General features: G+C 54.8%; 1 protein-coding gene across 1 annotated transcript in view; it reads left to right on the plus strand.

Moving 5' to 3' along the window:
• Window positions 1-13338, plus strand: part of CFAP45 (cilia and flagella associated protein 45) — a 31710-nt gene extending 18372 nt beyond the window's left edge. Inside the window, exons 9-12 of the mRNA XM_075907756.1 lie at window positions 727-840; window positions 2792-2985; window positions 4970-5194; window positions 9864-13338. Coding sequence (XP_075763871.1) covers window positions 727-840; window positions 2792-2985; window positions 4970-5194; window positions 9864-9939 — 609 coding nt within the window. The 3' untranslated portion in view covers window positions 9940-13338. The remainder of the gene's footprint in view (window positions 1-726; window positions 841-2791; window positions 2986-4969; window positions 5195-9863) is intronic.
• Window positions 13339-14181: the final 843 nt, after the last annotated feature.

Genomic DNA, 14181 nt, shown 5'->3' on the forward strand with positions numbered 1-14181 from the left:
ACCTGGAGTTCTGGGCCTGAGGGCGGGGGTGAGCTTCTCGGGCCTGTGCTATGCAGGAATTCATCCCTACATCATGGTATTAGTCCCTTTTGGCTTTAACACCTGTTGTAAAGGAGGGAGGTGAAGCACTGGAAGGGTTTCCTAGGAGGTGGTGGAGTCTCCATCCCTAGAAGTTTTTAAGTTCCAGCTTGACAAAGCCCTGGCTGTGATGATTTAGTTGGGGTTGGTCCTGCTTTGGGCAGGGGGTTGGACTCGATGGCCTCCTGAGGTCTCCTGGAGCCCTAGGATTCTCCGATTCTATTAATCTATCAGAGAGACCCATGGATGTGGGTGGATGCTGGGACGTACATACCCCACAGGCAAACACATGAATCTGCATACCAGGTTTTCTGCTACATGAGCATTATTCGATGAGAACGGGGAGAATGGCTGGCTGGCTAACTGCTGGCTCCTGGAAGGAGTTCAGACAAGGAGGGGAACAATTTTCCAAGGGTTGTGGTGGATTCACCATCACTGACAAGACTGGATGTGTAGCTAAAAGATCTGCTCTAGGAGTTAACTGGAGAAGTTATCTCGTCCCTGTTATATAGGAGGCTGGGGGGAGCGGGGAGCCAGAGAGATGCTGGATGTGTCTGCTATGTCCTGGTGGTGGGTGGGTGATGAGGAAGGCCTACTGTTAACGGTCTGGGTGCAGCTCATTGATTTTGTGCTGTTTGCCTGGCCCAGGCAAGGGAAGCAGAGTTTGAAGCCGAACAGGAGAGGATCCGCCGGGAGAAGGAGATGGAGACGGCACGTCTGAGGGCATTGCAGGAAAAGGCCCAGGATTACCAAGCAGAGCAGGTAACACTTGCAAAGATGGCCCTGTGCCCCCTTTCCAGTCCATCGTATTCCCTGCCTCTGTCTCCCCTGATTCCATCCCAGGCAAGGCAAAACCGGGTGTAGGGGGCATGGGTGGGGTGCACCCTCTGGCCAGGACATATGGTCAGAGTGCATTATGCCTGCACTTTCCCAAGCCAGTGGGCGGAGGAGCCAAGCAAGGAGCCTGGGGAGACACTGCATTCACTTTACAAGAGATTTGCATCTGGGAGCTCAGCAGCACACTCCATGAGCAAACTCCTGCCCCAGCTGCAAGGAATTAGCAGCTTCCCTTCACACAGGATACTTGTCCCCCTTTCTGGGACTGGCAAGAGACTAGCAAGGGCTACTGGGGCAGGGTAAGATAGAGCACGTCTCTGTTGGCCGTCCTGCCAGGGGCAGTGGGAGTCTCCCACTCCACTCATGTTGCTGCGAGAAGTGGGATATTTCAGTGAAACACTGAGAAGTTGACCTTGTTAACCCAGTTGTGATGCCCTGTTGAGGTACCAGGGTGTAGAGCAGCCTTCCCCGTCCTTGGGAGGAAGTTCTGCCCTGTCCCTTGCCTTGGCAATGATGCTGCTGCCTTGCACACCTTGTGGGAGTCTCATAGCAAAGCAGGAGAATCATGAGAAACCCTCGTCCAAAGGGCTCTAACCTGAGCTGTGTCAGTGCTCAGAAAGCTCTGCTCTTTGTCCTGGAGAGGCCACAGCCGGGCCTTGCCATGGTGATGGGATGAGAGGCGGGTCTCCCAGGCCAGGGCTGTGGAGAACCAGTCCCTTGGTGGAGTCACTAGAACAGTGGTTCCCAACCTTTTCCACATGGGGACCCATTTTGACAATTCAGAAAGACTTGATGACCCAAAGCAATTCAAAAACAGGGGGAGAAGGGGTGGCAGAGCCACCTGCAGATACTCGGTGACCATTTTGAAATATAATGGCGATCCCTATTTGGGTCCCGACCCATAGGCTGGGAAACCCTGCACTAGAACCTAATATTACGCGTTCCCAGCAGCCTGCCTTGCTCAGGAGGTGGCTGCAGAGGTGCAGTATTAGAGGAACGGCTTCTGCAGCCAACAGATGATCGCTGGCTCTGAAGGACCCTGAGGCTGTGAGCCGAGGGCCAGTGTAACTCCGAATTCATAGATAGTACCAACATCCACAGCTGCTGCGTAGGGAATGCAAAAATTTGGGGCACCACTGGGTCTTAATGTCCACCCACTGCTCCCTAGCTCAGTTCTGTGGCTGCTGTAGAGCGAGTCTAACTCGGGAGAGGAGCTAGTTAAAGTAAAAGTGGCACAGCCTGCCAGACCTGTTCACACAACTCTGAACCTGTGAAAGAGCCATTGAGTGGCAATGAAGCCATGTAACAGGCATTGGCCAACCCCAGATGTATGCAGACCATTTCTGAATTGACTGTGTTAGATGACAGGGCCTTAGTTTGAAAATTGCTTTAAAATATTTTACTGTTGTGTTGCTGTAGATTATAAAACCACAGCTCTAAAAACTGTCTCCCCTCCCTCCCCCCGCAGCTGCCATAGGGCTCTGGGGCACCAGTTGACAAGTACCACCTACAACTCCAGAAATCCTAAGGACGGCCCTGGCACCAGCCCATTGTTTTGCACCTTTCTTCTCTCCATTCAACTCTGATCCCCAGTCTAACTGAGTTTCTGTAATGTCCAGCACTACTGGCTCTGCCCTCGCTAAGCAACTGTGGCTGGGTCCTTCCAGCATCACTGTATGTGCATAACTGGGTGCCCTGCTAGCGTGCAGGACAGAGCCCAGCTGGCTCTTCTGCCGCACAGACCAAGCGAGCCCAAGGGCCTGAGCAGCAGGGGTGGTCTGCCTTGGGCCCCGCACCAGGCATGTGGAGCTGTGTACACCACGCAGCTAGTCCTGCTCCGCTCGCAATGGGGATCAGCACGCTCCCTTCTTTGCAGGACGCACTGAGGGCCAAGCGGAACCAGGAGGCCACCGAGCGAGAGTGGCGCCGGAAGGAGAAGGAAGCTGCGCAGAAGAAGGCAGAGACCGATGCCATGCTGAAGAAGAGCCGGCTGGAGCAGATCGCCTACAAGGAGCACAACCTGGCTGTGCAGGTGCAGCGGGACCGCAATGAGTTTGAGAGGATCCTCAGGTACAACGGGTGGCACTGCTGGGGTCAGAGCTAGTAGCTGAGGCCCAGCCAGTTCAGGGACTGAGTTCCCAGCAATGCTGCAAAGGGCCTCTGGTTACACACCTTACCTCTGTCCCGTCCAGTGCAGAAGGGACTGGGGGGCTGATCTGCTGCCCTCTCAACACTAGGGCTTCCTTCGGGGGCATCTCAGACCAAGGATTTTCTTTAGATCTGTGGTCACCAACCCATTGATCGTGATCGATTGGTCGATTGCAGGGGCACAACCAATCGATTGCGAGGTGTTCACAGCCCCTCCTCGTCCCCCCCATCCCCAAGAAGGAGCCTGCACTGGCTCTGTAACCTCCTGGGAAAATGGAGGTAGCGCCAGCTTCCTGTGGCATGGGGGGGAAGTCCTGCGGCTGTGTGCTAGATCCGGTGTCTCAGGAAGTAGGTGCGCTGCTCCTCCCCTCCTCAAAACAGACAGCATGCTTCCTTCTGGCTCTGGTGTGGGCAGCCTCCCACCTGTCCAGACCCCAGACCCCAGACCCTCAGCCTGGTCCTGCATCCTTCCCCATGATGTCTGCCTGCCTTCCTGCGGTGGGGAAGGGGAGAAGTCCCAACTTCTCAGGAAGCATGCCAGCTGTTTTGGGGCGGGGAGGAGCAGCACGCACGCGCTTCCTGAGACACGGATCTGGCACGCAGCCTCGGGACTACCTGCTGCTGCCGCAGAAAGGAAGGCAGCACGGGGAAGGAAGTCCCCGGCTCCTCGTTAGAGCCGGTGTCTCAGGAAGCACGCCAGCTGTTTTGGGGTGGGGAGGAGCAGCGCATGTGATTCCAGAGATGTTGGATCTGGTGCGCAGCTGTGGAACCCCCAGGTACCAGCCAAGTTATGCTGTCCTCTCCCCCTGCCCAGACTCCACTGAGTACCCTGGCATCCACTCAGGCCCCCACCAGCACCCTCCCCCCTGCCCAGACTCCTGTCATCACCTTGCCCCTGCCCCCTGGCCAGACACCCATCAGCACCCTGCTTCTTCCCACTCCCTCCTGGACAGACACCTATCCCCAGATTGCTCCTGTACCCTATTTTCCACCCAGATTCTGCACCCCCGTCCCTATCCCAATCACAGGCAGCCCTGTCCCGCACACTGCATCCATCATTTTGGCCTCATCCCAGAGCCTAGGGTGGCCCAAAAATCCACTAACCCCTGGAACTCAAAGAGTTAATCTGGCTGTAGGCCTTGGACCTCAGTCCTGCCTATCCTCCCCACCCCCATGGGGCTGGAGCGCCAGGGGAGTGAGGTGTCTCCGTTGGGGCCACATCAGTGAGGCTTGGAGGGGTTGGTTTTTTGCATCTTATTTGTGCGGTCCCCCACTGATTTTTCTGTGGGTCAGTGACCCCTGACCCAAAAAAGGTTCCCTTCCCCTCCCATAAATAAAGAAAATGCTGAAACGTTTTGTGTTTGACATATTTTATTTAAGAATGAAGCCTGGCCAGCAAGCCCCCAGTTGGGGCTAAGCCCCCATCTGGCCACAGCATCATAACACTCCTGCACTCCTCACAGACTCCAATCCTGAGCCCATCATACACCTGAACCCCGTGTCCTGAGATCCCCAAATTCCTGCACCCCTGCATCCCCAGTCTTCTGCCACAAAACTCCTGCACCATCCACACACTGCAAATCTGTGTCCTGAGCCCATCATACTCCCAACCTCCCTGCCCTGAGCCCTTCATACACCCCAACCCAAATTCCTGCACCCTCACATCCACAAGCCTGCGGCTTGCTCAGCACCCCAAACCTCCACCTGAGAGCACACAACCAGGGCGGTCAGCGTCAGGAAAAAGGAAATCCTTGCCTGCATCACTGCAAAAGCGGGGAGGTGAAACGCTTGTGCCCGGAGGAACTTATGGCTGTGGCCTGGCTCTGAGCCCTGGAAAGAGGGTTACTGGCCCTGCCTGTGGCGCAGTTTGAGCCCAAGGGTCATGCAGTGTGGTGTCTCCATGCAGAGCTCAGCGGGAGCAGATTGAGAAGGAGCGGAAGGAGCAGGAGCGGCGCAAAGCCCTGCAGCTGACCCATGCTGATGAGGTGCGGCGCCAGGTGCGCGAGCACCAGCAGAAGCAGATACAGGAGCGAATCACCACCTTCGAGGAGGGCAGGCGCCTGAAGGAAGAGGTGCGCCGGCGCAGCGAGCGCATCAATGAGATCAAGAGGAAGAAGATGGAGGAGCTCAGGTGAGTGTGCAGGGCCAAGCAGGAGGCCGGTGCCTTGGGGGCCATGCTCCTGGGCTGGGCTTGGCATGGCTTCAGCTCATTCTTAGTGCTGGGCAAGGCCATGGGATGTGGAAAGGAGACAGGGGGGTCACTGCTCAATGGCACCATCCAGCATGGTACCCTGTAATGTTTGGGGTGCAATCCATACATGTAAGGCGGGGTGGGGAACCTATTTTGGGTCAGCAGCCACTGACTCACATATAAATCAGTCGGGGGCCTCACACAAGTGAGAAGCAAAACAAACAAGCCCTCATGGACTGGCTCCCAACTGGTAAGCAGGAGGGAGAAAAAAAGGGAGACACTCACCTCACTCATGCAACTCGGGGTGCTAGGGTTCCCCTCACACACTAACCCTGTGTGCCCGGGGGGTGGAGGGAGATGCCAAGGCTCCAGGCTCCCCTCCCCCAGGGCCGGATTAACTCTTCTGGGGCCTGAGGCTAGTAGGTTTGTGGGAGTAGAGCCAAAAACAAGGGGTTCAGTGTATGAGAGGAGGCTGCCAGGGAGCAAGCTGGGGGTGCAATGCAGGGTCTGAGCAGGAGGTAGGATGCAGGACCAGGCTGAGGGTCTGGGGTCTGGACAGGTGGGAGGGTGGCGGAGCGGATCGGTGTATGGAGTCTGAGCAAGAGGGAGGGCAGGAGCCAGCTGAGGTGTGTGTTTTGGGGGGGGTCTGAGTGGGAGGGAGAGTGCAGGAGCCAGTTGGGGGTGTGGTATCTGGGAGGGGGAAAGAGAATGTGGGAGGAGGTATGGGATGGGGTCACCTCCTTGGCACAGCTCCCCAGGCAGAGGGTGGGAGGCAGTGCAGGTAGCTGGACAAACACTGCCCTCACTGCTCCTATTGGCTGGGATTCATGGCCAGTGGGAACAATGGGGTGGAGTCTGCAAGCTGTCATAGGAGAGAGAGCTTCCCAGCACTGCGGTTCCAGCACAGAGTCGCTTCCTCCTCCCTCCAGGGAGAGCCCAGGGCTTGATGTGGCCAGGTCTTGCCTGAATCTGGCCTGTGAGGTTGGGGCTCCCCTCAGCAGCAGGGAGCCAGTACTGGCACTCCAGCCATGTGGCGGGGAGGGGGGAGAATCTCAGTGCCCTGGCTTACCCCCTACAGGGGTGGGAGGAACCCCAGCCTCGCGGGCCAGATCGACAAGCTACAGGCTGGATCCAGCCCACAGGCCATGGGTTCCCCATCTCTTCAGTAAGGGTTCGTGTCATTGCCTGCCCTGAGTGCCTTCAATGTTTTGCTGTTGTGGCTCACAGCCCAGACACAAACAACCAGCAGACAAGCATGCAGTATTCTGAGTGTCTGTGTGCTGTGCAGCCCTGGCCTAGCAGCCTGTCTGTAACATAATAGCTCCACTCACCAACACTGGTTACGCCTGGCAAGATGATTCCAAGACTATCTGTCCTGAAGTTTGCAGCCCACTCCTAGATCACTCAGAGAAATCTTTAAAGATACATGTGATGGGGTGGGTCACAGAAGACCCCTGGAGGCCTGTTTCTCAGTGTGCTGGCAGAACCACTGACATTCACAACCTTCCTCTCTGGGGCTTCTCACCACTCTGTCCTCCTGGGCCAGATCTCCTGGTCTCCCCCAAGGCAGAGCTGAGATCACCGTCCCCTGCCCCCAAAGAGCAATGCAGACACTGAACCTCCTCAGGTCTGAGGAGAATGCAGTTTTGGGCCCAGCTTTCAGGAAACCCACTCCCTAAATGGGATAAGAACCTCAAATAAATCATTCAGGGAAGCCCTCTTTAACAATGAAAGGAGGATGTACACACTGACTGCTCCCCCAGGTAATAATTATTTACATTGGGCTTGATAGTAAATACAAGTGATTTTATTAAGTGCAAGCAGTAGGATTTAAGTGATTGCAAGTGAAAACAGGCAGAGGTAAGTAGATTAAATTGAAAATAACAGAAAAGGCTCAGCTAGTTCTAACACCCTCAAGCTTATAGCAAACTTACTCTGAACCTGTTCTCATTTCAGCTAAACCTCCAAGCTAGGGAAGATCTTTTTTCCCTGGTATCTCTGGTTCATTCTCTTGGGAGTGACTTGCCAGCCAAAAGGCTGAAAACTCTGCATCTTAAATAGCCTTCCTCTTTAGGCAGGAATTCTTTGTTGCATTCTCCCCTTTCATGGAAAACTACATGGTCAGACCTTACCAGTTAGGAAGATATGTGACCATCCTAAGACTTAAAGGACAAAGAGGCTGTTTACAGTTGTTCACCCAGATATTGAGAGAAACACCCCTGATGGTTTTCATTTGCACATTTAAAACCATAAACCAGTGGTCCCCAACCATTTGGGGTTGCCGGGCGCCAGGGGGCGTGGCCGTTCGCCCGCCGGGCGCCCGGGGGGGGCAGGGCCCCCCCCATAGCCGCATTCCGGGGGCCGGCGCTCTCTCCCCCAAGCGCCGCGCGCCCGGGACCGGCGCTCTCTCCCCCCTCCTTCCCCCAAGCGCCGCGCGCCCGGGGCTGGCGCTGGCACTCTTCCCCCCCCCCCATGTGCCGCGGGGGGTGAATCCGCGGCGCCCCCGGGGCCGGCGCTCACCGTGCGCCCCGGGGCCGGCTCCGGCACCGCGCATGTGCCACGTACCCGGGGCCAGGCCACCCCTGAGCACTTGGCGGGCGCAGACAAATGCGCCCGCGGGCGCCATGGCGCCCGCGGGCACCGTGTTGGGGACCACGGCCATAAACCATTCCATTCTCCATCTTCCTAACTCTACATACAAGGACGATACACACACCAAAATTACACATCCTGCAGATTGAGACATTAAAATTGATAGGTTACATGAGGTATTTTGTCCAAAGTATCTTGGAGTTATGCATATTTGTATCCATAAATCTCTCCTGGACCACTCAGAGAAATCAGGGTAATTTGCTCCTTTAAAGAGCCAATACCCAGCAGCTTGTCATATTAACTGGTGTTAATAAGTCCTTCACTTCAGACACAGCACTGGATTGGGTTAGATTAGAATAATACCAGTTTATCTGCAACAGGGCACAGGTTAGGTGACATCAAGTAAAAGAGAGAGAGAGTTACAAGAAATCAAAGTGGAAACCCATGTCTAAAAGACAAAGTTAATCTAGCAAGCTACAGTATTTGTTTAAGGTAGCATCGCTGACTTGTGGCACAGTATTGCTAAGTATCCTTCAATCACAGAAGTATGAGGTGCCATTTCCCTTGTCACCTCAGGTGAAGGAAAATTCAGTGGTTCATTGTCCCTCCTCTTTATGGCCCAGTCACCCTTTGAAAAACATCTCTCTTCAAGTACATTGATTCTACTTTGCTCCAATATAGACTTGAAAATATAGTTAGTCCCGTGTGGATACAAATGTATATCCACAGAAGGAACGGCAGTGCTCTCCCGGGAGCCACAGGGGTGAAAGGAGCAGCATGTGGAGCTGCTGCTCCCAGGAGCCAGTGCCCTGTGCTGGCAACTCCTCTGGCATGACTGTACTACCCCCCCAACCTCACCCTCAGACCTGCCTGCATCCCTTCCCCATAGCTGTCTGCTTCACCTGGCCAGGGGCACGCTGGTGAGGCTAGTGCCTGTCCCAGTGGGTAGGGCTGGAGGCAGAACAGCCATCCAGGAGGAGCTGCCAGTGCAGAATACTGACTCCTGGAAGCGACATTCTACTCCTTTCACCTCTGTGGTTCCCAGGAGAGCCCTGCAGTTCCACAGATACTGGTTTATATTTGCGGCTATCCGCATCCACAGGTATAAACTTGTATCGGCACAGGGCTCTAAACGGCATCTCAAGGGGCATTCATAACTCCTCAGGCAGCTTTGTTGCAATGATATTATTGGCCTGTGTGTTAGTAATTTTCAAATAGCCCTAACGGCATAGTTTGATCACTGAAGTAGTGCGTAGGGTGTGAAGACTGGGATGTTCAGAGTTACAAACCCATCCTTGCCTCTCCCCCAGTACCACAGATGAAGGAGAGCAGGTGATGGAGTCGGCAGGGAGATGGGGAGGAACAGCTGTTGAACAAAGCTGGGCTGACCAGCAGAGGAATCTGGTTAGCAGGGCTGAAACATTTGACTTGTATTAGCCGTAAGAGCAGGAGAGGGGTGTGTCTAGACTACATGGCTCCGTTGACTACATGGCTCCATCAACGGTTCACGAGGCATACGGGAGCGGTCAACAAAGGCTTCCTTTGTCAGCCGCGCCTCGTCTAGACTGCCGCGCTGTGCCGGATCAGCTGATCATCGGCACAGCATGGCAGCCATGTTTATTTTAATGAAGCTGGGATTATTTAAATCCCTGCTTCTTTGAATATGCCGAATAAACTAATTTACATGGCTCTGTCGATGGAGCCATGTAGTCTAGACACACCCAAGGTGTTTAATGCTGCCCCCCAGTCTTCTCCTTCTGTCCCAATACACTCTGAGCTCCCCTCCAGCTCTCCTTTCTGCCCCCATACACTTGGGGCTGGATCACCCTGTGGAAGAGGCAGCTGATACCTTCCAGTGATCATAGCAAGGAGGCTGGTGGTCCCAGGTCCAACATGGCCCTCCCATCTGGCTCTCCCCAGGGAGAGATGGGATCGTGGGCTGGGCCCATAGCCCAGCATTCTGCAATAGGGTCTGGGGGCTTTATGACTTCCTTTCCCTTGTTTCCTTTGTTTTTAGAGCTGCTGGCCTGCCTGAGAAATACTGTGCCCAGGTGGAGCGCCGAGCCCTCATTGAGCCTGCCCCTGTGCACTGAGGGGCCCCAGGGCAACCTCGCCCAGCTTGCCATGGCTGCATCGTATGGCCCATCCCTGTCGGGGCCTAGATTGTATATTTTGGTAGTTTCTGAGAGTGTTTTATGAATAGAGATATTTATGGAGGTTTTGGGTTCTTTGCTTTGCCATGTCCCCAAACCAGCCCCACCAGCGAAGTTGGGAAGAGCAACCCCTCTCCAGCTCTGCGGGCTGTGGAGAGAGGCTCACCCATGCTCCCCAGGCGAGAGGGAGGCATTAATGGGTACCACAGCAATGAGACCTCTGCTTCCATGGAGGGGCTAGTATCAGGTCCTGCATTAGCACCTTGGTGGCCCCAGCTCTGCCCCAGGCTTCCCGAGTTACTGTGGGCAAGGTAAATGGGCATTTTCTTCACTGTGCTACAGCCCTCAGTTCTGTTAGCAGGGGCTTTTCAGCCGGCTTGGGCCCAGAGCCACATTGGCCAGTCACTGGCAGCTGGGAAACCCACACTGAGTCCCCACAAGCTTGATCTGTTCTCATGTCCTCATGCCCATCAGCAGAGAATGGGAAAGGCTGCAGTTGGGCTCTGATGTCTGAGCTCTGCCTGCTCCTAATGCAGCCCTGGAAACCTCACTGGGCCCCGGCCCTCTGACCGGTGTCAGTCCCCAACCCCTGCCCTCCCGCTGGCATCAGCCTCAAACCCTGCTGAGCCCCTGCCCTGCGGCCAGCATTGGCTTCAAGGGAGAAATCCATGTAGGACTGTCACCCCAAACAATCCTCTGAACTGTGACTGGATGGCTCTCGGCACAGTTCTGGATCTCCTAGCACTGAGCAGCACTCCCTGGGCTTTAATAAACCCTCATCATTTAAGCTGGACAAACGGTGCCAGAACCCCATCCAGAGCTCTCAGCATGTTAGTTCTCCCAGTACGCCCCATCTTTGGCTCCCAGTTCCCTCTTGGATGGCTGACGGGTCCCTGCACAGCGCTCCTGCCCCCAGCCTGTGTGCAGTGTTGGCAGGAGCAGCCTGAGGTGGGCTGCAGCAGCTGGCACCCCAGGCGGAACGCGTGATAGGCACCCCTGCCTGCACGGCTGATAATGGGGTGACATCATCATCGGGCGCCCCGTGATGTCATCATCGGGCGCCATTGAAGGTGGCGCCCTAAGTGACGGCCAAGTCGACCTATAGCCACAGGCCACCCCTGAGTGTTGGCTCTGGTGCTGTAGGGAGTGGTGTTGAGAACAGCGCTAGAGTTAAGTTGCAGCCAGATTTTCCTTCACAGTCATCTAGTTCTGTCCTGCGTTTGGTGTTCTGTTGAACAAATACCTGATGCTTATGCTGAGAACATAGGTACAGGAAAGAGTCCTGTTACCTGGAAAACGGCCTGGCGCTGGGGCAACAAGAGCAGAATGGTTGAGTGCAGATAGCCTGCTCCTGGCTGTGCTATGGCAGGAGTGCAGGGAGCCACTGTCTCAGGTTCCCCCCCATGGAGAAGCTTTGCCTGACTGAAGGCTCTAGCCCCCATGACCCTGGGACAAAAGATTCTTCAACTGCTCCTCACAGCTCCTACAACAGCATCTGCTGGTTCCCTGGGTGATAAGCACTTGCTGATATAGAGGCCGGGGAGGGGAGGAGAGTGACTGAGCAGGGAATGGAAAGAGGAGAAATCATGGGCGGAGTCTTTGGTAAGAGGAGTTGAAGCCTCAGCTTGCCTCTCCCTCTGGCTCCTGCAGGTTGAGCTCTGTCCCAAGTCCCGGAATAGCTGGTTCCTGTAGATGGCAGCAGGATGGGGCTGAGATCTCAGCTACCAGGCCTGTCCCTCCCTCTCTGAGATGGCAAGGCCCTCAATCCTGGAGCTCAGGGCTTACTCTGCTGAATAATTCAGAGCAGAATGATACCACGGATCAGAGAGTGTGACATGTCTACAGCCATGGGGGCCTCAGAGAGGCTGGGGGCCTCCCCTGCACTGAGGCAGATGGGGACAGATTGGCGTAAGCTAAAGCAGCCTGAGGGCTGCCCTAAGTAATAGGCTCGCTAAGGGTGCATCTACACTGCACCCGTAGCTCAAAATAAGCTAAGCAAATTGTGGAGCTCATTTTGAGTGTATTTTGAAATAGCTTATTTCAAAATTAAAATAGAGCGCTATTCCTTAATCCTCATGGAATGTCGGAATAGCACGCCCGTTATTTCAAAAGATATTTTGAAGTAACAGGTGCACTGTTGAGACACGGAATACATTTTAGGGATTCCGGAAGTATCCTGAAATAGCGCCACTGGGTAGACTACCCTAAGTGTTGTGGCAGCAGATATCAGCTGGGGTGCAGGACTCCTTAGGCTGTGTCATCTCCTGTCCCTGGACACCCCTGTACCAGGGGATCTGCAAGGGTTGTCACAGAGCTGGGGGTTCTGCAGGAGAAAGCAGGCCTGGCAACTCCTCCCACAGCCCAAAATGTCCCAGACTTGTCTGTTGCGGAGACGGATTAAGGCCCAACCGATAGCCACACAGAGGAGAGAATCAAGGTGGTCTGGGGAGGAGGGCAGGGACTGTGAGACAGAAAAGATGCTCTCCTTAGGCCCATGGCTTTAGAGCAGTGGTCTCCAACCTTTTTACACTCAAGATCACTTTTTAAATCTCAGAACAAGTGAAGATCTACTGCCCCTCCCATCCCCCCAAGACCCCACCTCTTCCTTGAAGCACTGCCCTCTCTATTCTCCTCCTCTCCATCACTTGCTATCCTCAACCCTTATACACCCTACACTGCCTTTTTTTTTCTGATTCTTCTATGGGAAGAGATTTTTCCAACATTTGGCCTGTCTAGACTGGACCAAATGTCAGAAAAACCCCTTCTTTTGGCAGCCCTCTTATTCCTCGTGGAACGAGGAATATAGGGGTTACCAAAAGAGCATATTTGCTCTTCCACTAAAAAAATGGAAGAACAAATGCATCCCTGGATGCAGAAGAGTTTTTCCGGGATATCTCTGGAATCCTGGAAAAACTCCTGCAGTCTAGCCATACCCTCACTGGGTTGAGACAGGATGTGTGGGCTCTGGGGTGGGCATGAGGGATTTGGGTGTGGGAAGGGGGTGAGAGGCGCAAGCTCTGGGAGGAAATTTGGATGCAGGAGGAGGTGGAGAAGGGAACTCCAGCTCGGGGAGGGGGCTCCAGGCTGGGGAATGTTGGGGTCAGATGGAGGGTTGGGCTACTAAGCAAGCCACAGGCTTGTGGCTGTGAGGCTGCAGGAATTTGGGTTGGGGTATGTGAGGGGCTCAGGGCAGGAGGTTCCAGTGTATGATAGGCTCAGATCTAGGGTCTGGGGTGGTGTAGGAGTGTTACAATGCTGAGGCCAGATGGGGGCTTGGCTCCCATTGGGGGTTTGTTGGCCAGGTTTCATTTTTAAATAAAAGACTGTCAAACACACAAAGTTTCTGCATTGTCTTTATTTATGAGAAGGGCAGGGAACCTTTTTGAGTCAGGGGTCACTGACCCACAGAAAAGTAAGTTGGGGCCACACAAGAGAGATTAAAAAAAAACTCCAAAAACCCCCACGCCTCACTAATGTGGCCCCAACTGTACTGGTGGTAGCAGGGGACGTGGTACTGGAAAAGGGTATTAGTGAGTGCTGGGACAGGGTGGCAGTGGGGGCAAGGGACAGGTTTCTGGGGTGGGAGCAGGGGGGAGGCTGCGCCTCGCTCAAGCTGGGCTGGAGCAAAGAGGAAGGGCTTCCCGGCCATCAGGGGAGCGGCGCAGCCTCCCTTGGTTGAGTGCGGTGCAGCTGGGCTGGAACAAAGAGGAGCGGATGCCTTGCCAGCTGGCCATGGTGTTCAGCCCAGGTGTACCACGCTCTACCTGGGCTGGAGCAGAGGGAAAATGGCCTAATCGGCTGGAGCACAGTGCAGCCTCCTCCTCCACAGCCAGCTGGCCGGGGTGTTTCAGCCCTCCCGACCCAACAGATCCCACCACAGCTACTCACCTGTGTTGCTGCTCCGTGAGTTGCTGCTCCGCAAAGAATGCCAATTCAAAATTAGTTGTGCGCAGGCGTGCAGTCCAGAAGGAGCTAAAGATCGACTCATAGAGCCCCTGCGATCGACCAGTAGATCACGATCTACCGGTTGGTGACCATGACTTTAGAGTACGTTGTGCGGAATTGGGTGTTGTATCATTCTCCCCTAGGGCATACCCACTAACTTTCCACTCTGCAAAGGCCATGGGGCAGAGGCAGATTAAGATTTATTGGGGCCCTCAGTGCAGAATATTTACACCCCAC

Source organism: Pelodiscus sinensis, chromosome 24 (assembly GCF_049634645.1).
Source record: "Pelodiscus sinensis isolate JC-2024 chromosome 24, ASM4963464v1, whole genome shotgun sequence".
Lineage (NCBI taxonomy): Eukaryota > Metazoa > Chordata > Testudines > Trionychidae > Pelodiscus > Pelodiscus sinensis.